The 27,367-nt window shown below is 37.2% G+C and overlaps 2 protein-coding genes across 2 annotated transcripts in view; one reads left to right on the forward strand and one right to left on the reverse strand.

Annotated features, from left to right (window-relative positions):
• Positions 1-17,944, reverse strand: part of col15a1b (collagen, type XV, alpha 1b) — an 84,692-nt gene extending 66,748 nt beyond the window's left edge. The window contains exons 1-2 of the mRNA XM_061891450.1: positions 17,796-17,944; positions 17,636-17,700 (exon numbers count right to left, since the gene is read on the reverse strand). Of these exons, the coding sequence (XP_061747434.1) occupies positions 17,636-17,700; positions 17,796-17,806 (76 nt within the window). The 5' untranslated portion in view covers positions 17,807-17,944. The remainder of the gene's footprint in view (positions 1-17,635; positions 17,701-17,795) is intronic.
• Positions 1-27,367, forward strand: part of LOC133545669 (polycystin-1-like protein 3) — a 68,523-nt gene that overhangs the window by 34,723 nt on the left and 6,433 nt on the right. Inside the window, exon 6 of the transcript XR_009804909.1 lies at positions 11,740-11,778. The gene's annotated coding sequence lies outside the window, so the exon portion shown is untranslated. The remainder of the gene's footprint in view (positions 1-11,739; positions 11,779-27,367) is intronic.

Below are 27,367 nucleotides of genomic sequence, written 5' to 3' on the forward strand. Positions count from 1 at the left end.
TGACACATGCTAACTTTTAGCATGCAACTGTTATCATGTTAGCATGCTATATTTTTCAGCTAATTTTACAGGTTTTTTTGCTAATTCCGCAGCAATACATTTTAGAGTCATATATTTTGGTATGTGACACAGGCTAACTGTTAGTATGCTAACGTTAGCATGCTAACCTTTTAGATAGTTTTCCAACCGTTTACCCCATAGTCATACAACTTTTTACTTGTCTTATGCTATATAAAAGAATGCAGACGTTAGAATGGTTACATTGGCATGCTAGTGTTTTTTTTAGCCATTTTCACTGAAAACCTGGTACCTGACACATGCTAACTTTTAGCATGCAACCGTTATGTTAGAATGCTATATTTTTCTGCTAATTTTACAGGTTTTTTTGCTAATTCTGCAGCAATACGTCTAAAAGTCATATACTTTGGTATGTGACACAGGCTAACTGTTAGCATGCTAACGTTAGCATGCTAACCTTTTAGATAGTTTTCCAACCGTTTACACCATAGTCATACAACTTTTTACTTGTCTTATGCTATATAATAGAATGCAAACGTTATATTGTTAACATTGGCATGCTAGTGTTTTTTTGCCATTTTCACTGAAAACCTGGTACCTGACAAATGCTAACTTTTAGTATGCTACTGTTATCATGTTAGCATGCTATAGTTTCCAGCTAATTTTTTGCTAATTCAGAAGCCATATACCTTAGAGTCATATACTTTGGTATGTGATACATGCTAACTGTCAATATGCTTACATTAGCAAGCTAATACTTTAGCTAATTTTGCAACCATTTACCCCAGAGTCATACAACTTTTTACTTGTCTTATGCTATATAATAGAATGCAGACGTTAAAATGGTAACATTGGCATGCTGGTGTTTTTTAGCCATTTTCACTGAAAACCTGGTACCTGACAAATGCTAACTTTTAGTATGCTACTGTTATCATGTTATCATGCTATATTTTTCAGCTAATTTTACTGGTTTTTTGCTAATTCCGCATCAATACACCTTGGATTCATATACTTTGGTATGTGACACAGGCTAACTGTTAGTATGCTAACATTAGCATGCTAACCTTTGAGATAGTTTTCCAACCGTTGACCCCATAGTCATACAACTTTTTACTTGTCTTATGCTATATAATAGAATGCAGACGTTAGAATGGTAACATTGGCATGCTAGTGTTTTTTTTAATCATTTTCACTGAAAACCTGGTAACTGACAAATGCTAACTTTTAGTATGCTACTGTTATCATGTTAGCATGCTGTAGTTTCCAGCTAATTTTTTGCTAATTCCGAAGCCATATACCTTAGAGTCATATACTTTGGTATGTGACACATGCTAACTGTCAATATGCTTACATTAGCAAGCTAATACTTTAGCTAATTTTGCAACCATTTACCCCAGAGTCATACAACTTTTTACTTGTCTTATGCTATATGATAGAATGCAGACGTTAGAATGGTAACATTGGCATGCTACTGTTTTTTTTAGCCATTTTCACTGAAAACCTGGTACCTGACAAATGCTAACTTTTAGTATGCTACTGTTATCATGTTAGCATGCTATAGTTTCCAGCTAATTTTACAGTTTTTTTGCTAATTCCGAAGCCATATACCTTAGAGTCATATACTTTGGTATGTGACACATGCTACCTGTCAATATGCTTACATTAGCATGCTAATATTTTAGCTAATTTTGCAACCATTTACCCCAGAGTCATACAACTTTTTACTTGACTTATACTATTTAATAGAATGCAAATTTGAGAATGCTAACATTGGCATGCTAGCTTCTTTTTTTTTTTGACATTTTCCATGAAAACCTGGTACCTAACTCATGCTAAATAAAAAATAGAAAAAAAGTGTACTACCGCCTGAACCGTAAACATGTGAGAGTGAGGTACAAAGGTCAACAGAGAAGACCTGTTCTCAGGTGGTGGTATGGTTGTCGCTCTCTCTGACACACACACACACACACACACACACACATACACACACACACACACACATGCACAGAGAGTAGCCATTAATCAATGAAGGCAGTGTTAAAAGTCAGCTTTTCTCATGCACTTCCCCCATCTTCCTCACTACTCCTACGGTGTGTTTTCATTTCATATTTCTAAAAGGGGTTGAGGTGCGTTCACAGACTCCTTTTAGTCCTGCAGAGGAAGGAGCGCTCTATCCTGGCGTACATGGGAAAGAAAACACAGGACTGAGAGTGCTGTTTGGCTCTCTAAATGCAGGATTATTATTATTATTACTGCTTTGGAAGACCACATGCCAAAATAATAACATCTAAAACACATTTTTACAAATGTCATAGAAATGTGGGGAAAAAGACAGAAATTTTGAGTAAGGGTGGGTACCTTTTTAGATGCCGGTAGGGCATCTATACCAACGGTACGAATTCCTGGTACTTGTGTGTGTGTTCATGTGTTATTACGTTTAAGAAATACTATCATTATTTTTATTTAACAGTGAATTATGACGATTGTTCTGTCCGGCTGTTATATCTTCTTTTCTGATGACATTTCTTAGTCTCATTTGCAAGTATTACACAGTAGACTATGCACGCAGTTGCAGTTCCAAGACGTTAGATGGCAGTATTGTGTCAGAGTAGTCCTCATCTTTTGGTGTGCCGTGCACCGTGTCCAATATAGCAGAAAAAAAACGTCCAAACACCGTAACAAACATTTTAAATAAATCCAATGCAAGATGGGAAAAATGCCAAACACTCTCTCCACATTTATCCATGTTTGGCACGTTGATCACAGAAGTAGACAAGACAGGAGTAATTATATATACATTTGATATTAATATAATATTTACGCACAAAGTGGTAGACATAAGATCGCAGTACTGTGTTTGCTATCTACGTATGTTGCCTAACTAGGAAGTGGCTTTTTCCAGGAAGCTTGTGTTGCGCCCTACAAAGTGTTTGTGTAGTGGAGAATTCCTGTCCTAGGCTTAGCTTTACACTGAATGCATTGGGAGGGACACGACATAAGAGGTGGGGCGGTATAGCTCGGTTGGTAGAGTGGCCGTGCTAGCAACTTGAGGGTTGCAGGTTCAATTCCCGCTTCCGCCAACCTAGTCACTGCCGTTGTGTCCTTGGGCAAGACTCTTTACCCACCTGCTCCCAGTGCCACCCACACTGGTTTGAATGTAATTTAGATATTGGGTTTCACTATGTAAAGTGCTTTGAGTCGCTAGAGAAAAAGCGCTATATAAATATAATTCACTTCACTTCACCCTGACCAAATGCTAGTTCTGTTGTGGGGTGATATTTGAACATTGGACAGTTACATAAGTTGTTATGCTACAATCAAGCCATCAGGGAGCATATAAATAAGAAGGGAAGACCAAGCCTGATGTGCGCTCTTTTTAATTCCTTCAGGAGGGTTCACCATCTTTCGTCGGTAATCATATCGATTCAATCCAACTTTGTACCATCTGATTATGAGTAAATAAACTCCTGTAACAAATTCTCTATTGTTCCTGTTTAAGATTCGGACTTTTCTACTACATAAAATTGGCGTCACAAACAGGGTGACTTTTCATCCACATTTGTACTGTAGGTATTGTGCTTACCACACACCGGCCGTCTGATTGAAACACTCATCGTAGATTTGCTTTTCAGGACCACATTTGGAGGTGTGCAGTCCTGGGTTCAAATCCAGGCTCGGGATCTTTCTGTGTGGGGTTCGCATGTTCTCCCCGTGAATGCGTGGGTTCCCTCCGGGTACTCCGGCTTCCTCCCACTTCCAAAGACATGCACCTGGGGATAGGCCCCTCCCACTTCCAAAGACATGCACCTGGGGATAGGTTGATTGGCAACACTAAAATGGTCCCTAGTGTGTGAATGTTGTCTGTCTATCTGTGTTGGTCCTGTGATGAGGTGGCCACTTGTCCAGGGTGTACCCCGCCTTCCGCCCGATTGTAGCTGAGATAGGCGCCAGCGCCCCCCGCGACCCCAAAAGGGAATAAGCGGTAGAAAATGGATGGGCATTTGGAGGTGTGGAAGTGGCCATGTAAATTCGCTAATGCTAACATTAGCCTGTCAATAGCAAATCCATTGTAAATTAGCTTCAAGCGAGCGGTGCCTTACTTTACTTTGTCGGTGTTGAAAATGGCAACATTATGTAGAAGTTGTTCTACTGAGTCTGCTTGACTTATTGTTTCCTCCAGCCGGTGTTTAGTCTGTTAGCGTGACGTGCAACAAAGCTATCAGTTTGATTCGATGTGATAAACCTATAGAAGCACAGAGTTCGGTACAAGCAGAGTGAAGATGAAGCAATGCATTGTTTGGGCCCGGAGGTCAGAGGTCGCCATGTGCAGAGGAATTGTTTCCATGACATCAAGTGTCCCGGACTTACTCCTCTCACCCCCCATGTAGCACACATAGTGGGACTATCTTCTTCTCGGTGACAACATAGTTACTGTGTGCATGGAACCCAAACACAACAGAAATCTATATATATATTAATATATATACTTATATACACACATGTACAGTGCTGGTCAAAAGTGTACGTACACGTGTAAAGAACATGATGTCATACCTGTCTGGAGTTTCCAATCATTATTATTTTGTTGTGATGTAGTGATTGGAGCACAAAAAACATTCATGAAGTTTGTTTGTTTTATCAATTTATTATGGCTCTACTGAAAATGTAAACATTTGCTTACATGTCCCTTGGCAAGTTTACCTGCAATAAGGTGCTTTTGGTAGCCATCCACAAGCTTCTGATGACATTTTTTCACCACTAAATTGCTGCAGTTCAGCTAAATGTGTTGCTTTTCTCACATGGACTTGTTTCTTCAGCATTGTCCACACCTTTAAGTCAGGACTTTGGGAAGGCCGTTCTGTAACCTTCATTATAGCCATTCCTTGACCACTTTTGAGGTCAAGATGTGAGGAGCCCTACAACCCGTGATGTCACCCGCACATCGTCTGCTACTTCCGGTACAGGCAAAGCTTTTTTTATTAGCAACCAAAAGTTGCAAACTTTATCGTGGATGTTCTCTACTAAATCCTTTCAGCAAAAATATGGCAATATGGCGAAATGATGAAGTATGACACATAGAACGGAGCTGCTATCCCCCTTTAAATAAGAACAACTCATTTCAGTAGGCCTTGAAGTGTCTTTTACTTTTCATCTATTATTTATTTAACTTATTATTCAATGTTTTTAGTTGTATTTTATCAGATAAAATACATTGCAACACATGCCAATACGGCCGGTTTAGTTTACTAAATTATCCTGTTCATCTGGGATGATGATTTTAGCTTGTCCTGAACAATTTGGAGCTAATCTTACCTTTTTTTTATTGACCTATTTACTCTCCATTGGCAGCAAAACAGGCCCAGAGCATAATACTACCACCACCATGGTTGACGGTAGGCCTGGTGTTCCTGGGATTGAAGGCCTCACCTTTTCTCCTCCGAACATATTGCTGGCTATTGTGGCCTAACGGCTCCATTTTTGTTTCATCTGACCTGATACGGACAAAGATAAGACCTTCCATGCTCACATTTTCAGTAGCGACATAATAAATTGATAAAAGAAGCAAACTTCATGAATGTTTTTTGTGAGCAACAAGTATGTGCTCCAATCACTACATCACAACAAAATAAGAATAATTGTAAACTCCAGACAGCCATGACATCATGTTCTTTACACGTGTACGTACTAGGGATGCACCGATTAATCGGTAACCGAATATATTCGGCCGAATATGGCAAAAAAAGCCACATTCGGCCTTCGGTGGAATGAGTTAAAAACAAGGCCGAATAGTGGCGTGTGACGCAAAGACGCAATATTTGGACGCGGTGACGCAATCAACTAACGTGCAGTGTTAAATTTTAATTGTTTTATACATAGTTAGTTTCCTTCTTTTTATTCTGAAGCTGAAGTACTGTTATTGACAAATCTGTTCTGGCCTGGGATGGGTTGTGTACCTGTATAAGTGTATGAGGTTACAAGCACACACTTAATTGAGGTTTAGTGGGGCCTCTGTTGACATTATTAGCCTGTTGTGTAAGCTACCTGTATAAGTGTATGAGGTTACAAGCACACACTTAATTGAGATTTACTTGAGTCTTCTGTTTACATTATTAGCATATCTACTGTGGCTAAGCAGACTTTTGCCAAAAGGACAATAATTCATTTGTTGTGGGTTTATCCACTTTAATGCACTTTATTTTTTAATTTTGGAATGCATGTTTGGTTTGAAGGCCTAATATAAATGAAAAACTGTGCTTTTTTTTGAAAAGCAAAGGCTACTGGAATATTAAAAAATGTCAATATTCAATAAAAATTTACTTTATTTGAAAAACATGTCTAAAAATGTATTCTAGGCTATTTATGCAATATAAAAAAGTTGTGAGAACTGCATTTCTTATTCGGTATTTGGTATTCGGCCTTCGGCCAAGCGCTCAAATTTTATTCGGTTTCGGCTTCGGCCACAAATTTTCATTTCGGTGCATCCCTAGTACGTACACTTTTGACCAGGACTATATATACTAATATAATTATTTATTTGTGTATATATCAGTGTGGGTGCTAGGAATGTTCAAAGTCATAAAAATGGGGTCCCACAATACATTTTTGTAAGCGTTTTGCAAACAAATGATGAATAAATGCATTGTCCTGTTCTAGCTCACATTCTATATTGTGTTTTGGAAAAAGGTTGTCATTAACGTTACTTCATTCATTAAAACAAATATATACAAAAGAAAACACATCCGGAGCGACTTGTGTGCAATTATTAACACATTACCGTAAAATATTAAATATTGTTTATCTCATTCGCGGAAGAGACGAAGAAAATGTCAGCAATGGTCACACACACACACGTCAACCAATAAGAACTCGGCGGGGGAGGGTCGTGGGAGAAGTGCATTATGGGTCATGGGATGCTAACTGCTATATGCTACTGCCGTAGCTATTAAAATGGATCATTTCATGGTTGGCGGCAACTTATAAAAAGTGAGAAGGGCCGAGGAAAAATGGCGTTGAAAAGGAGATCATGTAGTGCAGATTACAAGCTGGATGTAGTCAAATATGCAGCAGAAAAGGACAAGAGGAAGCGGCGCATACCTTTGGAGTTGGGAGAGTTGTTTAGAAGTCACATCCAGGAAGATTTGATGGGATTTATGGATTAGGAGTGAGAGATAGTTTGGTAAAAGTATAGCATGTTCTATATGTTATAGTTATTTGAATGACTCTTACCATAATATGTTAGCTTAACATAGCAGTTGCTTATTTATGCCTCATATAACCTACACTTATTCAGCCTGTTCTTTATTTATCTTAAATTGCCTTTCAAATGTCTATTCTTGCTGTTGGATTTTATCAAATACTTTTCCCCAAAAAATGCGACTTATATATGTTTTTTCCCTGCTTTAATGTGCAATTTCGGCAGGTGCGACTTATACTCCGAAAAATGCGGTACTTTATTTCCATATCACTATTTTTACTGCAACATTAGCCTTTATTCGTTTTACATGATCTAATACTCAACAGTCCGATCTTTTTCCGAGTAATAGTTCGACTTTTTTAATCCTACAATCATAGCTGCTCCGACTATTTTATATATTATACTTCCTTCTCATGGTATGACTTTTTTTGCTTTCTCTTATTTTCCTTTGATTATCCCTTCATTCTTGCAACTCAACATTGTTGTCTTGCAACCTTACCACATTATTATGATATTTTTGACTTGTAAAATGATTACATTTTACAAACAGCACCACTTTTTTTGGTTTCATCGTGACATTGCGACTGTTTTGCAAATGTAATGCTTCATTCTCCACTCTTAATGTATGATTTTTTTTCATACAGGATTGTCGCGTGGTTTATAATTGTTTCCTCTTTTTTCTTCATTATACTGGCATAACCTTACTTTTTTCCCTTAGAACGTCATGTATATTACCATATTTTAAATTGCCTTTCAAATGTCTATTCTTGCTGTCGGCTTTTATCAAATACATTTCCCCCTAAAATGCGACTTATACTCCAGGGCGACTTATATATGTTTTTTTACTTCTTTATTATGCATTTTTGGCAGGTGCGACTTATACTCCAGTGCGACTTATATATGTTTTTTTTCCTTCTTTATTATGCATTTTTGGCAGGTGCAACTTATACTCCAGTGCGTCTTATATATGTTGTTTTCCTTCTTTATTATGCATTTTTGGCAGGTGCAACTTATACTCCAGTGCGTCTTATATATGTTGTTTTCCTTCTTTATTATGCATTTTTGGCAGGTGCAACTTATACTCCAGTGCGTCTTATATATGTTTTTTTCCTTCTTTGTTATGCATTTTCCGCATGTGCGACTTATACTCCAGTGCTACTTATATATGTTTTTTTTCCTTCTTTATTATGCATTTTTGGCAGGTGCGACTTATACTCCAGTGCGTCTTATATATGTTTTTTTCCTTCTTTATTATGCATTTTTGGCAGGTGCAACTTATACTCCAGTGCGTCTTATATATGTTTTTTTTCCTTCTTTATTATGCATTTTTGGCAGGTGCGACTTATACTCCAGTGCGTCTTATATATGTTTTTTTCCTTCTTTATTATGCATTTTTGGCAGGTGCAGCTTATACTCCAGTGCGTCTTATATATGTTTTTTTCCTTCTTTATTATGCATTTTCCGCATGTGCGACTTATACTCCAGTGCTACTTATATGTTTTTTTCCTTCTTTATTATGCATTTTTGGCAGGTGCGACTTATACTCCAGTGCGACTTATATATGTTTTTTTCCTTCTTTATTATGCATTTTTGGCAGGTGCGACTTATACTCCAGTGCGACTTATATATGTTTTTTTCCTTCTTTATTATGCATTTTTGGCAGGTGCGACTTATACTCCAGTGCGACTTATATGTGTTTTTTCCCTTCTTTATTATGCATTTTTGGCAGGTGCGACTTATACTCCAGTGCGACTTATGTTTTTTTCCCTTCTTTATTATGCATTTTTGGCAGGTGCAACTTATACTCCAGTGCGTCTTATATATGTTGTTTCCTTCTTTATTATGCATTTTTGGCAGGTGCAACTTATACTCCAGTGCGTCTTATATATGTTGTTTTCCTTCTTTATTATGCATTTTTGGCAGGTGCAACTTATACTCCAGTGCGTCTTATATATGTTTTTTTCCTTCTTTATTATGCATTTCCGCATGTGCGACTTATACTCCAGTGCTACTTATATATGTTTTTTTCCTTCTTTATTATGCATTTTTGGCAGGTGCGACTTATACTCCAGTGCGACTTATATATGTTGTTTTCCTTCTTTATTATGCGTTTTCGGCAGGTGCGACTTATACTACAGTGCGACTTATATATGTTGTTTTCCTTCTTTATTATGCATTTTCGGCAGGTGCGACTTATACTCCAGTGCGACTTATATGTGTTGTTTTCCTTCTTTATTATGCATTTTCGGCAGGTGCGACTTATACTCCAGTGCGACTTATATATGTTTTTTTCCTTCTTTATTATGCATTTTTGGCAGGTGCGACTTTTACTCCAGTGCGTCTTATATATGTTTTTTTCCTTCTTTATTATGCATTTTCGGCAGGTGAGACTTATACTCCGGAGCGACTTATACTCCGAAAAATGGGGTAAATGTATTCAGTTCTAAACATTCATTCACTTCCTTCTTTTCTCATTGGATCTAAACTTTACCTCTTCCACTAGTTTATTCTATGTTTGTATTTACTAAGTTGTAGGTGTATTTATTTCAGTATAAAAGTATAAAATGTTTTTTGCTTGGGTCATGAAACAATGACAGCAGTGTGCCAGGGCAGACATGCATTATTTATTTCACATCCATCCCTCAATTATAATTTTTTTTTTTTTTTAATGTTGTTTGTTTGTTTTCTGCACTTTTTGTCCCAAAAGTATTTTTTGATGGCAAACACACAAAATATGCAAAATCTTTCACAACAAATATTTTTCAAGTGGAATATTTGATGTTCCGTGCTGGGTTTTTTTTTCGTTTTTTTGGGCGAGTGATACTGGTATCGAAGCAATTAAGTTCATAAGTTGAGACGCTGGATGCACGCAGCAAGAAGTTGAAGCGACACAAGACTTCTTCCTTTTAATTGAAAGAGCTTCTTTGTAGCCCCGGTGGTGACTCACACAATGACCACGATTCACGCTCATCTTTCCTATTGTAACCATGGAAACGGACCCCAACAACGATACAAAAACGCACATTGTGAATTATCTCGAAAAGAAACTAACTTTTCTTCAACAAGGTTCACATCATGGAAAACACCAAACATTTTCCTAATGAGACATTCAAGTTCCCAGCGGACATTTGGACCTCCAGCTTTTTTCTGAAGGGCAAAAATTATGACTAATGTGGAGAAACTGTATATTCATTTGTACTTTAATTTGACAGTTCAGTTAAGGAACATTTATTATTATTATTAATTTAGTCAATGTATTTATTAGAGCACTTTAATCTTATATGAATGTTTTTTTTTCTTCAATTTTTTTACTAGTGCCTTCTTTTTTATTATATTTGATTAGTATTTATTTTTGTAATCAGCCTGACCTAAGCCTTGATAACAATCTTTGTGATTAACGCATGAGAGTAAGATGACTAAATTAGTGTTAATATTTGAGTGGGTCCCCGAGGACAAAAAGGTTAAGCATCCTTGCCCTAGAGCAGTGTTTTTCAACCACTGTACCGCGGCACACTAGTGTGTTGTGAGATGATCCAATTTCACCTATTTGGATTACAAATATTTTTTGCAAACCAGTAATTATAGTCCGCAAATAAGTGTGTGTGTTGCCTAGAGCTCGGCAGAGTAACCGTGTAATACTTTTCCACATCAGTAGGTGGCAGCCGGTAGCTAATTGATTTGTAGATGTCCGAAACAGCGGGAGGCAGTGTGGAGGTAAAAAGGTGTCTACTGCTTAAACCAAAAATAAACAAGGTGAGTGCCCCTACGAAAAGGCATTGAAGCTTAGGGAAGGCTATGCAGAACCAAACTAAAACTGAGCTGTCTACAAAGTAAACAAAAAGAGAATGCTGGACGACAGCAAAGACTTACTGTGGAGCAAAGACGGCGTCCACAATGTACATCTGAACATGACATAACAATCAACAATGTCCCCACAAAAACAACTGAAATAGTCTTGATTGCTAAAGCAAAGTAGATGTGGGAACTATCGCTCAAAAGAAGACATGAAAGTGCTACAGGAAAATACTAAAAAAAGAGAAAATGCCACCAAAATAGGAGGGCAGGACAAGAAGTAAAACATTACACATAGGAAAACAACAATAACGTCCAAATAAGTCAAGGTGGTGACTGTACACCTACTTTGAGACAAGACCTATTCCGGCAACAACTTTTTACTATCAACTGACTTTAGTTTTTTTAATGATTTCGCCTTTTTTCCACGCAAAAAATGTACCTTGGCTCCAAAAAAGTTGAAAAACTCTGCCCTCGATGGTCGCCCAGAAATATATTTCTGAGCTGTGGGCCATATTGCTACTCAGTTGTAAAACACTTTCCTACCACTGGTGGCAGTAATGACAATATCAAACAGAAGAAATCTGGAGCCAAAGTCGCAGAGAAGTGTCTTAAACGCAAAAATAATGACTACAGTGTTGAAGATGTATTTTCATTTGCACTTTAATTTTATTGACAGTTTATTTTAAAAAACAAACATATTTATTAATAATTTTGTTTGTCGGGTTTTGCAGGTGAGGTGACCCCAAGATGCACCAAGTGGGAGGTAGATGGTGAGTAAAATAACATTATTTATGTCTACACAAGGAACACACTCACTGGGGAGCGGGAGGAAAGGACAAAGGGAAGTCTAAAATAAACGCATAAATTCCCTTGCAGGATATTTAGCGTAGCAATCTGCAGGTACAACAGATGGGAGGCTGGCCTATAGAACTGACAGACAACAACAATGAACCAACTAAATCCCAGTCCGTGGAACGCTCTCCCTAACCACCTGAGGGCACCACAGACTGGATATTTTTTTAAAAGGCTTAAAAAACATTATTTAAAAAAAAAAAAGCCTTTTTTAAGATAAATGAATACTAGTTCTAGCTATTAGGCTGTTCTAGTTTTTATTTTTATTATCTTTTTATTTTTTGTTTAATACACTTCAGCTTTTTGAGGTTGTTTGCTCATTGTAAAGTGCTTTTTACAAATACAATCTATTATTATTATTATTAATATTGTTAAATAGGAGACTGATTAGCAACCGTGCTCAGGTGTGTCCAGGTTGCCAAACAAGGACAGGTGTGGGAGCTAGTACTGAGGACAGACAGTGGAAGTGAAAGTACCAAAATAAGAGTACTGGACCGGGAGTAAAACACCACAGAACATGAAGCCAAAACAGTAGTTGTATTATTTTGCTGATTTCTATTAGCATTTAAATAATATTAAATGTATGCAGTATAGTCACTATGTAAAGCGCTTTGAGTCACTTGAGAAAAGCGCTATATAAATATAATTCACTTCACTTCACTTATTTTTCTTATCAGCCTGACCTAAGCCTGTGTTGAATAAATAATAATATTGATGTGATTTAAACATGATTTCATATGATTGTTGTAGTAAACTATAAGTAGGTTAGATGAAATTATTGAACACCAAGAGTAAGATTACTAATTCAGTGTTGATACTTGAGTGGCTCTGTAGTAGAAAAGATGGGCCCCGAACGCCTGCCTTAAGTCAGGGGTTGTAATTTACCTAAAATGCTTTGTGTGAGTCAGTGAAATGATTATTATCATGGCTGATTACAAAAATAATAATCAATCAAACAGTATTTAAATATACATTAAAACAATGCAACACATGGGGTTTTACAGACTAAAGAACATATATATATATATATATATATATATATATATATATACACACATACATACATACATACAATATAAATATATTAAACACTGCAAATTAAGGGACACATAAGTGATGAAAAATAAATGTACATACAGTTACGCAGTGCAGAAATAAATATATTCTAACTAAATAACAAATATGTACACATTTTAATTGTGTGTGTTTATATATATATATATATATATATATATGTATGTATATATATATATATATATGTATGTGTATATATATATTTATATATATATGTATGTGTATGTATATATTTATATATATATATGTATATGTGTGTATATATATATATATATATATGTGAGTATATATATATATATATATTGCTCCACATGCAGTCAACTTTCGTCCCTCTACTCCCTTTTTTTTGCCAAGTATTATATATGTATATATATATGTGTGTATTTATGTACGTGTATATATGTGTATGTATATATTTATGTGTATATTTATATGTATATATGTGTGTATATTTATGTATGTATATATATGTATATGTGTGTATATTTATATATGTATATATGTATATTTGTGTATATTTATTTATATGTATATATGTGTATATATGTATATGTGTGTATATTTATATATATGTATATATATTTATTTATATATGTATGCATATGTATCTATATATGTATGTATATGTATGTATATATGTGTATATATGTATATGTATGTATATGTGAATATATATGTATGTATGTATATGTATATATATGTATGTATATGTGTATATATATGTATGTATGTATGTGTGTATATATATGTATGTATGTATATGTGTATATATATGTATGTATGTATATGTGTATATATATGTATGTTTGTATATGTATATATATATGTATGTATATGTGTGTATGTGTATATATGTGTATATGTATATATGTGTGTATATTTATATATATATATATGTATGTGTGTATATTTATATATATGTATATATATTTATTTATATATATATGTATGTACATGTATCTATATATGTATGTATATGTATGTATATATGTGTATGTATGTGTATGTATGTATATGTGTATATATATGTATGTATATGTATATATATATATGTATATGTATATATATATATATGTATGTGTATATATATGTATGTATGTATATGTATATATATATATATGTATGTGTATATATATGTATGTATGTATATGTATATATGTATGTGTATGTATATATATATATATGTATGTGTATATATATGTATATGTATATGTGTGTATGTGTATATATATGTGTATATGTATATATATATGTATGTGTGTATATTTATATATATGTATATGTGTGTATATATGTATATGTGTGTATATTTACATATATATATATATATATTTATATATATGTATGTATATGTATCTATGTATGTATATATGTGTATATGTATGTATATATGTATATATATATATGTATGTATATGTGTATATATATGTATGTATGTATGTATGTATATATATATATATATACATATATATATACACATGTATATGTATATATACATATATATGTGTATATATATGTATGTGTATGTATATGTATATATGTGTATGTATATGTATATGCATATATATGTGTATGTATATGTGTATGTATATATGTGTATGTATATGTATATATGTGTATGTATATGTATACACATGTATGTGTATGTAAATACATGTATGTGTATATGTATATATATATGTGTATATGTACTATATATATGTGCATATGTATATGTGTATGTATATATGTATGTGTATATGTGTATATATATACACATGTATATGTATATATGTATATGTTTGTGTATATATGTGTATATATATGTGTATATGTATATATATATGTGTATGTATATACATGTATATTTATATACATGTATATATATGTGTGTATGTGTGTATATATATATATATGTGTATATATATATATATATATATATATATACACATGTGTATATATATATATACACACATATATATATGTGTGTATATATATATACACACACATATGTATATATATATGTATATATATGTGTGTGTGTGTGTGTATATATATGTGTGAAAATATATATATATATATGTTCATCCATCCTTCCTTTTTCTACCGCTTATTCCCTTTTGGGGTTTGCATAAGATGAAATTGCAAATTAAATGAAATATTGGATAGTTCTCTTGTTGCCTTATTTGTATTTCTATTAAATGTTTTGGTAGAATTTTATGAAACAAAACCAGTTTTTTTAAAAGTCCCACACAAATAGATCTATCTATGTTAAGGAGAAATGTAGTTAATCATAGAACTGGCACACCAACGTTATTAAAAAAAAGTGTTGATTTGGAATCGAGAATCGTTTTGAATCAAGTGCAACCCAAAAGATTCACAGCCCTTATTTGTGTGTATATTTAAATGTATCTAATCCACATATTATCTTACAACTGCTGCCAGGGAGTTTTTCTTTAATTAAAAAAAAAAAAAAAAAAGGAACTATAGTAGTTTTTTGAACGGCTCTTTGAAACAAAATGACTCCTTAAGCCTTGAAAGAGCCGTGTGGAGCATGCACTCATGCTACAGTATCATGTCATCATAGCACTCTGCACTAGAAAGTCTATTTAAGAAAGAAAACAGCAGTCATTTGCTGTGAAACGATGTTGTGAAACTCATTTTCATGGGCCACTGCTAAACTTCACACCCCCCGCATGACGTCAACATGGCCCGGGAACCTCACTGGACACACAAGTCACAAGTCCTGTAAAGACTGGACACACAAGTCACAAGTCCTGTAAAGGACTTGGAGTACAAAAGCACAGAGCCGTAAAGCCAAGACTTCGTGATAAAGATGAGAGGACACCTGCTGTCTCTCAGCAGGGGGGAGCAGCAAGCAGCATCAGTCCAGGTGTGAAGGTGGAAAAGGGGAAAAGGGGAATGGAGTGTGGTGTCACACTCAGCAGATGGGAATGTCTTCTTTTGGAGATGAAACATGCTTTTCTATTGTCAAATGTTGAATTTGTAATAGTATTTGTCTTCTGTCCAGCCACTCAGGCAAATCACATTGTTGATGTCCATGATCAACATTCGAAAAAACATATTTTTATATATATTTGATGTGTTTTTCAATTCCAATTGTCAGATTATTATTGTTGTTTCTTCAATGTTCTGTTTTTCCAGATAAGTGGTAATGCTAAAAAAAGATGTATAAAACATGGCTTTTGCCAGGTTGATGTCAGTTGGACAGGACACAGTGGTCAGTAGGATACAGGAAGTGGTTAAAAAAAGACGCTGTCTAGGAATATCTCTCTGTTGACGTAAGTATTGGGACAGCAGCCCACACTCTTACCATAAAGTTAGAAGTTCCAGGTCAGTCAGGGTTCATAATACTTGGCTAAAAAAAGGTAGTCAAGGGCCCAATGTTGACCCGCATGTGGAGTAACTATATTATATATATATATATATATATGTATGTATGTATGTATGTATGTATGTATGTATGTATGTATGTGTGTGTGTGTGTGGGAAAAATCACAAGACTACTTCATCTCTACAGAACTGTTTCATGAGGGGTTCCCTCAATCATCAGATGATTGAGGGAACCCCTCATGAAACAGTTCTGTAGAGATGAAGTAGTCTTGTGATTTTTTCCCACACCTACATATTGCGCTCTACCACGGTATCGAGCACTATTCTCTGGATAATCCAATCAAGACATATATATATATATATATATATATATATATATATATATCCATTATTTGTATATAAGTGTACATATGTGTGTATATGTATGTATATATATGTGTGTGTGTGTGTTGTGTGTGTGTGTGTGTGTGTGTGTGTGTGTGTGTGTGTGTGTGTGTGTGTGTGTGTGTATATATGTATATACATATATATATATACACACACACACATATATATATATATATATATATATACATATATATATATACACACACACACATATATACATACATACTCACATATGTATATGTATATATAATATATGAAAGGGACAAGCGGTAGAAAATTGAAGGATTGATTGATTGATTGATACTTTTATTAGAGGATTGCACGGTTCAGTACATATTCCGTACAATTGACCACTAAATGGTAACACCTGAATAAGTTTTTCAACTTGTTTAAGTCGGGGTCCACGTTAATCAATATATATATGTATCCCACCTTGTTTACTTCTGTGACAACCTTCTTAAAGTTTTGTAATCGATCAGAAATATCAAGCAGCTAAAATGTGCCAAACATGGATAAGTGTGGAGAGTGTTTTGCATTTTTCCCAACATGTTTTGTAATAAATGGGTGTAATCATAATTTTTGTCTGATGGTTGGAGGTTTTTCATGATATCTACAAAGTTCAGTGAGCAGGTAGTGTGATGTGTGACCGTGATGTTAGTTGCATTTTTTTTTGTTTTTTGCACCATGACTAGGGGATGTTGTTTGGATTGAGTCATATAAGTCATTGTACATTCAAGGATCATTGATCTGATTTACTGACACTTTCCACGAGATGGCAGCAAATCTGGAAGATAATATTAATGTGAAAGCAGTCAATATAATATTAATTGTCTGCTGTCAAATGTTTTGCCTACGTCTCTCAGGGGCTTAACCAGGTCAAGTCAAGCTTGTTTCAGACCCATTTAGTGGGTTTCTGGGTTGGTTATTGACCGTGGTCGTAAAGAAGCACTTCAAACGTGTACGCAGCAGCATGAACGTTACCTTGTGGAAGCTGTGAGGCAGCAAGATGGCGGCCCAGGAGAAGAAGATGCAGGACCAGGGACCACCTGGGGAGACACATCACAAGCCATCTGCTCCCGCTTGGACCACACCTCAAAAATCCGTACGAAGCGAAGTTGGTTGGGAGGACGAAACTTCTTACCCTTGCAGCATGGTGATGGGAAGTGAAGTCCAAGTGTGCAGTGAAGTTGTGTCAGACTTTGTGCTGCCTCAGCCTCACACTCTCTGGCTCCCTCTCTGCAGCACAAAAGCTCTCTCAGTCAGTCTTCAGGCCCACCGAGTTGGGAAATTTGATTCCTTTGGAGAGAAACCCCACCCAGACGCCCCCTTCACTCACTTTTAACCCGTTTCAATTAGGATAAGCCTTCCAATGGGAATGTTGTTAAGCCCTCCAAATGAAGACACTTCACACCCGCCGACCATCAAACATTAAAACAGGAAGCCGTGCCGCCAACTTCATTGGGAATATTTCTTCTGATTTAAGAAGTGCTGCAGACTTGTGGACTTGGTGCACAATTCAAGTTAAAGACCATTTTGAGCTGTATTTAACACAGTATTTTTTATTTAGGACCCATTTCAAACAACCTTTCCCACTCATGGCTTGAATAAACCAACACAAAAAGTCCACAAAAGGACAGAACTTTGTAGATGTTATATAAAAAAAAAATGTCCAAGCACAACACATAATTATTGTTATTACTCCGGTACTCTTGTTCTGTATATTGTACAGTATTTAGTATATTCTACATGGTTGCTTATTGTTTTTATTGAATATTAGTCTGTTTATGTCAATTATTTTAATCTTCATTACTTCTTGTGTAATTTATTTTAATCCCATATTTGTTTCCACTACCACACCTTTAGTTGGAGTCCTTATATACAAATATAATTACAATAAAGTCCACTCTATTCTATAATTCTAAATCACACCTATTTAAATCCCCTGCAATGCATGATGGGAAAATGCAACACTTCTCTGTGTTTGGTGCATTTTATTTGCTTGATATTTTTGATTGATTACTTAATTTTAAGTAGGTTGTCACGGAAGTAAACAACTTTCACATATCCACTTATCATAGTGAGTAGTGATATGTCCATTATATTAATATTATATCCTATATATATTTATATTAGGGTTATGAATGTTTGGCCATCACACATTTCCATTCAGTTCTTGGGGATAACAATGCTATTCAGAATCGATTCTCGATTGAAAATCAATACTTGTTTATTAAGATTGGGTGCCAGTTCTGTGATGAACTACATTCCTCCATGAAATATATAAAAAGCAACAAAAGAGAAATATAACCGTACAGAAAAGAAAAAAAAAATTGTATGCAGGTACAACACTTAAAACATTTAGCATGTCAGTATGTGGAATTAGATAATGGAATGGATTAAATAAAGAAACAAAACAAAGCACTAGTTTGGTCCACGTTAGAAAACTGTTCCAAAATTGTTTATAATTGGGCGGTATAGCTCGGTTGGTAGAGTGGCCGTGCCAGCAACTTGGGGGTTGCAGGTTCGATTCCCACTTCCGCCATCCTAGTCACTGCCGTTGTGTCCTTGAGCAAGACACTTGACCCACCTGCTCCCAGTGCCACCCACACTGGTTTAAATGTAACTTAGCTATTGGGTTTCACTATGTAAAGCGCTTTGAGTCACTAGAGAAAAGCGCTATATAAATATAATTCACTTCACTTCACACTACAAATTAGTGAAGTGAATTATATTTATATAGCGCTTTTCTCTAGTGACTCAAATAGCTTTACATAGTGAAACCCAATAGCTAAGTTACATTTAAAACTGTGTTTAAGGAAGAATTTTAATAAACATTTTAAACTTGATCTTATTCATGCACGAAATAAACATTTCTTCACTATTTATGGAGTACATTGTGTACACATTGGAAACCGGAAGTGACCACCTGAGGGTACCACAGACTGTGGATGCTTTTAAAAAAGGTTTAAAAACCCTTCTTTTTTTTAAAAGGAAAAAGCCTTTTTTTTTTTTTAGATATGCGTGCTAGTTCTAGTTATTTTCATTTATTTATTTTTTAATACACTGTGGCATTCTGATGTTGTTTGCTCAATGTAAAGTGCTTTTTACAAAAAGATATCTATTCTCCTTCTTATTATGAACAAAAGTAGGTAGGTAGGTCTTTATTGTCATTGCAACAAGTACAACGAAACTTTGCTTTCAGCACAAAGCTGTTCAAGATTAGGCAAGATACAGAACAAGAACGCTGATGGTTCGCCATAAGGCGCCCCATAAAAGATGGGAAAAAGGTAAACGCTAGGGAAGGATGAGTAAAAAAAATCCAATCCAGACTGGGCCCCTAAGGGGGGCCCAGTTCGGAGTGAGAAAAAACCTCCATAGCAAAGCACATATACATATTACAACATACATCTCCAGATATCTAGCAACAGAGGGCAGGTAGTTCAAGGTCATGGTGGTAGGCCGAAGCTCTCAGGCGCTGACCATCCATTCATCACCCCTACTGGATTTGCGTCGAGGGCGTTGGATTGGGGGTCAGGGGGGTGTATGTGTGGCGTATATATATTTTTTTGTGTGTGTGTGTGTGTGTGTTTAAGCCCATAGTGTGTCTCTGTTCCGCGGCCTTGATGTATTTGCCGTCTAGTCCAAAATCCACAACAGCAGGTGTGTATCAATGAGAGACAAAAAGGGAGTTTGTTGTGTCTTCCTTGCAGTGATTTTCGGGAGAGTCTCGAAGCCAGGGAAACAATCCAAGTTAAAATGATTTGTATGCGAGTGAAAATAAAATTAGCTTTTCACTCTAAAATGGTCTATGACTGGTCCTCAAAAACTGCGGGGTAGACAGTCCGATGTTACCAAATTGCAGGCCATATTATGTGTTTAACAGACCCAAGGGACCGTCGTGTGTCCAGCAACACCCGGCTCGTCATGACAGCAGGTTCCCCCAAACCCAAGATCGTGTTAATTTTGTTGAGGCCAGTTAAATAGTTGCAATGTTTAGATTTGGAGAGCAGTGCAAAAAGAGGCAACAAGAAAGTTAAGACAAGACAAAACAAAGAAGTAAGCGTGTTAGCAGTTGCTCTGAAATGGAGAAAATGTAGAATGAAACCACTTTTCCAACATGTTGCAAAGACAAGCTGGAGGTGTAGGGAGCCAGTCAGGTTCTGGGGGATATTGTTGTGTTGTGGTTCCAACATGTCCAGACCTGCAAAGTCCACATGAAGCTGCTGACTTCTGTCCACTTGCAAGTCCGTGTTGTGACGTGAACACCCCGTTATTAGCACACACTGGAATGATAATGGCCCCCGAGAAAATGCCTTTCCTCATCCTTTGGCATTTCTTCTCCTCCTTTTGTTTCGCCTCTTGAGTTTCTCCTCCGAGATGAAGGCGTCAGATAAGCAGCTTCCCGGGAGGAAAAAGCCTCTCATGCTGCGGCACAATCGGCACCTCAAAGAGACTGCACTCTTCCCCTCATCGCTTTTTGAGGGCTGATCCAAATACTATGGAGAGGATTTACGTGAGCATGATAGGATTGTTGTTATTGTTACATTTAGACAAAGTGGTGGTCAAAAGTGTACGTACACTTGTAAAGAACATGATGTCATGGCTGTCTTGACTTGCCAATCATTCTTATTTGTTTGTGATGTAGTGATTGGAGCACACACTTGTTGCTCACAAAAAACATTCATGAAGTTTGCTTCTTTTATGAATTTATTATGGCTCTACTGAAAATGTGAGGTGGGTCAAAAGTATACGTACAGCAATGTTAATATTTGCTTACTTACCTGCAACAAGGCACTTTTGGTAACCTTCTGGCAAGCTTGAATTTCTGACAAAATTAGTGCAGTTCAGCTAAATGTGTTGTTTTTCTGACATGGACTTGTTTCTTCAGCATTGTCCACACCTTTAAGTCAGGACCACAGAACTTTCCTCCAGAAGGTCTTATCTTTGTCCATGTGATGTCAGATGAGAGAAAAATTGAGCTGTTTGGCCACAATACCTAGCAATATGTTTTTGAGGAGAAAATCACCATTAGTTTGTTGCTTATTAACATGCTAATTAGTAACATATTGGCTCTTAACCCGTCATTATTAAGTATGTATTAATGGCCTTATTATAACCCAACTCTCTAACCCTAACCAAATAACTCTAAATTAAGTCTTTTTTTACTTGGAATTAGGGCTGCAACAACTACGATGAGGTGGCGACTTGTCCAGGGTGTACCCCGCCTTCCGCCCGATTGTATCTGAGATAGGCGCCAGCGCCCCCCGTGCCCCCTAAAGGGAATAAGCGGTAGAAAATGGATGGATGGACAATTAATCGATTAAAATCGATTATAAAATTAGTTTGCGATTAATTTAGTCATCGATTCGTTGGATCTATGCTATGTGCATGTGCGGAGGCTACTTTTTTTATTTATTTATTTAAAAAATATATATATATATTTTTTAAAGGGGAACATTATCAGCAGACCTAAGTAAGAGTCAATATATACCTTGATGTTGCAGAAAAAAGACCATGTATTTTTTTAACCGATTTCCGAACTCTAAATGGGTGAATTTTGGCGAATTAAACGCCTTTCTGTTGATCCCGCTGAGCGACAACGTCAGAACGTGACGTCACATCGGTACTCAACGCCATTTTTCCCTAGCACATCACACGCATCGAGTCAAGTGAGCTGTGTTATTTTCCGTTTTTTCGACTTTTTTCCGATACCTTGGAGACATCGTGCCTCGTGGGTGTGTTGTCGGAGGGTGTAACAACACCATCGGGGACAGATTCAAGTTGACTTACGTAGAATGTGCATCGATTAGCACGGCATGCTAATCAATCAATCAATCAATCAATGTTTACTTATATAGCCCTAAATCACTAGTGTCTCAAAGGGCTGCACAAACCACCACGACATCCTCGGTAGGCCCACATAAGGGCAAGGAAAACTCACACCCAGTGGGACATCGGTGACAATAATGATCCAGTGGGACGTCTGTGACAATAATGATTATGAGAACCTTAGAGAGGAGGAAAGCAATGGATGTCGAGCGGGTCTAACATGATACTGTGAAAGTTCAATCCACAATGGATCCAACACAGTCGCGAGAGTCCAGTCCAAAGCGGTTCCAACTCAGCAGCGAGAGTCCCGTTCACAGCGGAGCCAGCAGGAAACCATCCCAAGCGGAGGCGGATCAGCAGCGCAGAGATGTCGAGGCGGATCAGCAGCGCAGAGATGTCCCCAGCCGATACACAGGCAAGCAGTACATGGCCACCGGATCGGACCGGACCCCCTCCACAGGGGAGAGTGGGACATAGAAGAAAAAGAAAAGAAACAGCAGATCAACTGGTCTAAAAAGGGAGTCTATTTAAAGGCTACAGTATACAAATGAGTTTTAAGGTGAGACTTAAATGCTTCTACTGAGGTGGCATCTCGAACTGTTACCGGGAGGGCATTCCAGAGTACTGGAGCCCGAACGGAAAACGCTCTATAGCCCGCAGACTTTTTTTGGGCTTTGGGAATCACTAACAAGCCGGAATCCTTTGAACGCAGATTTCTTGCCGGGACATATGGTACAATACAATCGGCGAGATAGGATGGAGCTAGACCGTGTAGTATTTTATACGTAAGTAGTAAAACCTTAAAGTCACATCTTAAGTGCACAGGAAGCCAGTGCAGGTGAGCCAGTACAGGCGTAATGTGATCAAACTTTCTTGTTCTTGTCAAAAGTCTAGCAGCCGCATTTTGTACCAACTGTAATCTTTTAATGCTAGACATGGGGAGACCCGAAAATAATACGTTACAGTAGTCGAGGCGAGACGTAACAAACGCATGGATAATGATCTCAGCGTCTTTAGTGGACAGAATGGAGCGAATTTTAGCGATATTACGGAGATGAAAGAAGGCCGTTTTAGTAACGCTTTTAATGTGTGACTCAAAGGAGAGAGTTGGGTCGAAGATAATACCCAGATTCTTTACCGTGTCGCCTTGTTTAATTGTTTGGTTGTCAAATGTTAGAGTTGTATTATTAAATAGAGTTCGGTGTCTAGCAGGACCGATAATCAGCATTTCCGTTTTTTTGGCATTGAGTTGCAAAAAGTTAGCGGACATCCATTGTTTAATTTCATTAAGACACGCCTCCAGCTGACTACAATCCGGCGTGTTGGTCAGCTTTAGGGGCATGTAGAGTTGGGTGTCATCAGCATAACAGTGAAAGCTAACACCGTATTTGCGTATGATGTCACCTAGCGGCAGCATGTAGATGCTGAAGAGTGCAGGGCCAAGGACCGAACCCTGGGGAACTCCACACGTTACCTTAACGTAGTCCGAGGTCACATTGTTATGGGAGACACACTGCATCCTATCAGTAAGATAAGAGTTAAACCAAGACAGGGCTAAGTCTGACATACCAATTCGTGTTTTGATACGTTCTAATAAAATATTATGATCGACGGTATCGAAAGCAGCGCTAAGATCGAGGAGCAGCAACATAGATGACGCATCAGAATCCATCGTTAGCAATAGATCATTAGTCATTTTTGCGAGGGCTGTCTCCGTCGAGTGATTTGCCCTGAAACCGGATTGAAAGGTTTCACATAGATTGTTAGACGCTAAGTGTTCATTTAACTGCTCCGCAACAATTTTTTCGAGGATTTTTGAAATAAAGGGAAGGTGAGACACCGGTCGGTAGTTTACCATGAGGTCAGGATCGAGGTTAGGTCTTTTAAGAAGAGGATGAATAACCGCTTTTTTGAATGCTAGGGGAACAGTGCCCGAGGAAAGTGATAAGTTTATAATATTTAGCACTGATGGACCTAATAATACAAAGAGCTCCTTGATCAGTTTCCCAGGAAGAGGGTCAAGTAAACATGTTGTTTGTTTTATTCCATTTACACGTTGTAACAATTCCTCTAATGTTATTTCCTCAAAACGAGAGAAACTATTTTGGAGGGCAGTATCCGCCGTATATACAATCGTGTCAGTGTTAATAGAACCCCGTTGTAGCTGGGACGCATTGTCTTTAATCTCCTTTCTAATGACTTCAATTTTCTTACTAAAGAATTGCATAAAGTCATCAGCTGAGTGGGTGGAGCTACTGGAAGGAGTCCCTTGTTGGGTAAGCGATGCTACCGTACTAAACAAAAATTTAGGATCGTTTTTATTACGGTGGATGAGATTTGAGTAATAATTAGCTTTAGCTAAGGTAAGCATGCGTTTATAAGTTATTAAACCATCACTAAATGCTTGATGGTGCACCTCAAGTTTAGTCGTGCGCCATTTGCGTTCCAGCTTTCTGCATAATAATTTCTGAGCTCTAGTTTCTTCTGTAAACCACGGGGTGCGCTTTTTTGGAGCCTTTTTTAACTTTAGCGGTGCTATGTTATCAATGGTTTCGCGCAGGGCGTCGTTAAAGTTGTTAGTGAGGTTATCAATAGAGCCCACATACTTTGGGAATGGTGCCATTACCGAGGGCAGTAGGTCAGCAAGAGTTGTCGTTGTGGCCGTATTAATGTTGCGGCTGCTATAGCAGTTATTATTATTATTAGTTTGACGAACATGCGTCTGAACCTCGAATTTTATAAGGTAATGATCGGACAATACTTTAGTATACGGGAGTATCGTAACTTTGGAAGCGGTGATACCCCTGACAAGCACTAGGTCTATCGTATTACCGTTGCGATGCGTGGGTTCATTTATTATTTGTGTGAGACCACAGCTATCAATTATAGTCTGGAGCGCTACGCACGGTGGGTCCGATGGGGTATTCATATGGATATTAAAGTCCCCCATTATGATTATATTATCGGCGTGTGTCACTAGATCAGCAACGAACTCTGAGAATTCATTGATAAAGTCCGAACAGGGCCCTGGGGGGCGGTAGATAACAGCCAGGTGTAGAGGCAGCGGTGTGACAGACCTCATAGTAAGCACCTCAAACGATTTATATTTATTATTTATGTTAGGACTAAGGTTAAAGTTTTCGTTGTATATTAGTGCGACCCCCCCACCCCTTTTAAGCGGACGGGCAATATGCGCATGTGTAAAGTTAGGAGGACATGCCTCATTTAGCGCAAAAAAGTCGTTTGGTTTAAGCCAGGTTTCACTGAGACCGATGACGTTAAGATTGTTGTCTCTGATAATATCATTAACTAACAACGTTTTGGGAGACAATGATCTTATGTTTAAAAAACCTATATTATAGGTAGTGGGCTGTTTTAGGGAATTTTTGATCAAATTATCCGTAGTAGCAATATTAATAATGTTGTGTTTATTATGCCCAGTGCATTCAGTATAATTACGACCATATCTAGGAATTGATACGACGGGAATGTTCCGATTGTTTGTTTGTTGCTTTGATAAACTGCACGCATCATGGTTAGCCACCTCAGTAACGGGGATTTTCCGATTGTTTGTTTGTTGCTTTGATAAACTGCACGCATCATAGTTAGCCACCTCAGTAAAACACATGTCCAACTCTGAAACACTCAAAGCAGAAAAAACTTGTTCTAATTTAACAGACTCCTTACCCAGACCAGTAGTCTCGCACTTTCCATCTAAATCCGTCTTCGGGATGGAGGAAAGTGGTGTTCTGTGGGGATTAGCCTTCTGCTTTGTTTTTAGCCCCGCTCGACATCCGCGTTTCCGATCACACCGCTGGCGTCTGCTCCGTAGACGGCCCCCGCTGCTACTAGACTCCGCTGCTTCACAGGCCGCTGGACGTAGCCGCCGACGAATCCCCATGCTAGTTAGCATGTTTAGCACGCCCGCGTCTATCAGTCCAAAACGGCCCAATATGTCCATATCCAGAAGTGTCTGGCGGTCGTACGTGATCACGGAGTGACCACGATGCGAGCCAGCCATGAAGTCTGCAGAACTGTCCGGCATTTCCGCCAAATGTTCCATCTTTAGCAAGAGCACCGCAGTGTCGCAGCCCGTCCGGGCGCCGCCATCTTGCCATATATAATCGATGCTAACATGCCATTTAGGCTAGCTGTGTGTACATATTGCAGCATTACGCCTCATTTGTAGCTATATTTACATCCAGCCTTTCCCTCCACCCACATTTAATGCCAAACAAACACTTAGCAATCGACGGATTTAAGTTGCTCCAGTGTCAAAAGATGCGAAAGTTCCTCGTTTGGTTGCTACGACAGAGATGGCACAGAGATGTCAAAAATGTCTGGACACTCAAAGCAGATGCATTCCCAACGATAAAGTCAACGAAATCACAAAGGTGAGTTTTGTTGATGTTATTGACTTGTGTGCTAATCAGACATATTTGGTCGCGGCATGACTGCCAGCTAATCGATGCTAACATTCTATTTAGGCTAGCTGTATATACATCAATCAATCAATCAATGTTTATTTATATAGCCCCAAATCACAAATGTCTCAAAGGACTGCACAAATCATTACGACTAATAAGTCGGAGTCTTTTGAACGCAGATTTCTTGCCGGGACATATGGTACAATACAATCGGCAAGATAGGATGGAGCTAGACCGTGTAGTATTTTATACGTAAGTAGTAAAACCTTAGTCACATCTTAAGTGCACAGGAAGCCAGTGCAGGTGAGCCAGTATAGGTATATATGTATGTATATATGTATATAAAGGTATATACAGTATAGGTATATATGTATGTATATATGTATATAAAGGTATATACAGTATAGGTATATATGTATGTATATATGTATATAAAGGTATATACAGTACAAGCGTA

The sequence above is a fragment of the Nerophis ophidion genome, linkage group LG28 (assembly GCF_033978795.1).
Source record: "Nerophis ophidion isolate RoL-2023_Sa linkage group LG28, RoL_Noph_v1.0, whole genome shotgun sequence".
Classification (NCBI taxonomy): domain Eukaryota; kingdom Metazoa; phylum Chordata; class Actinopteri; order Syngnathiformes; family Syngnathidae; genus Nerophis; species Nerophis ophidion.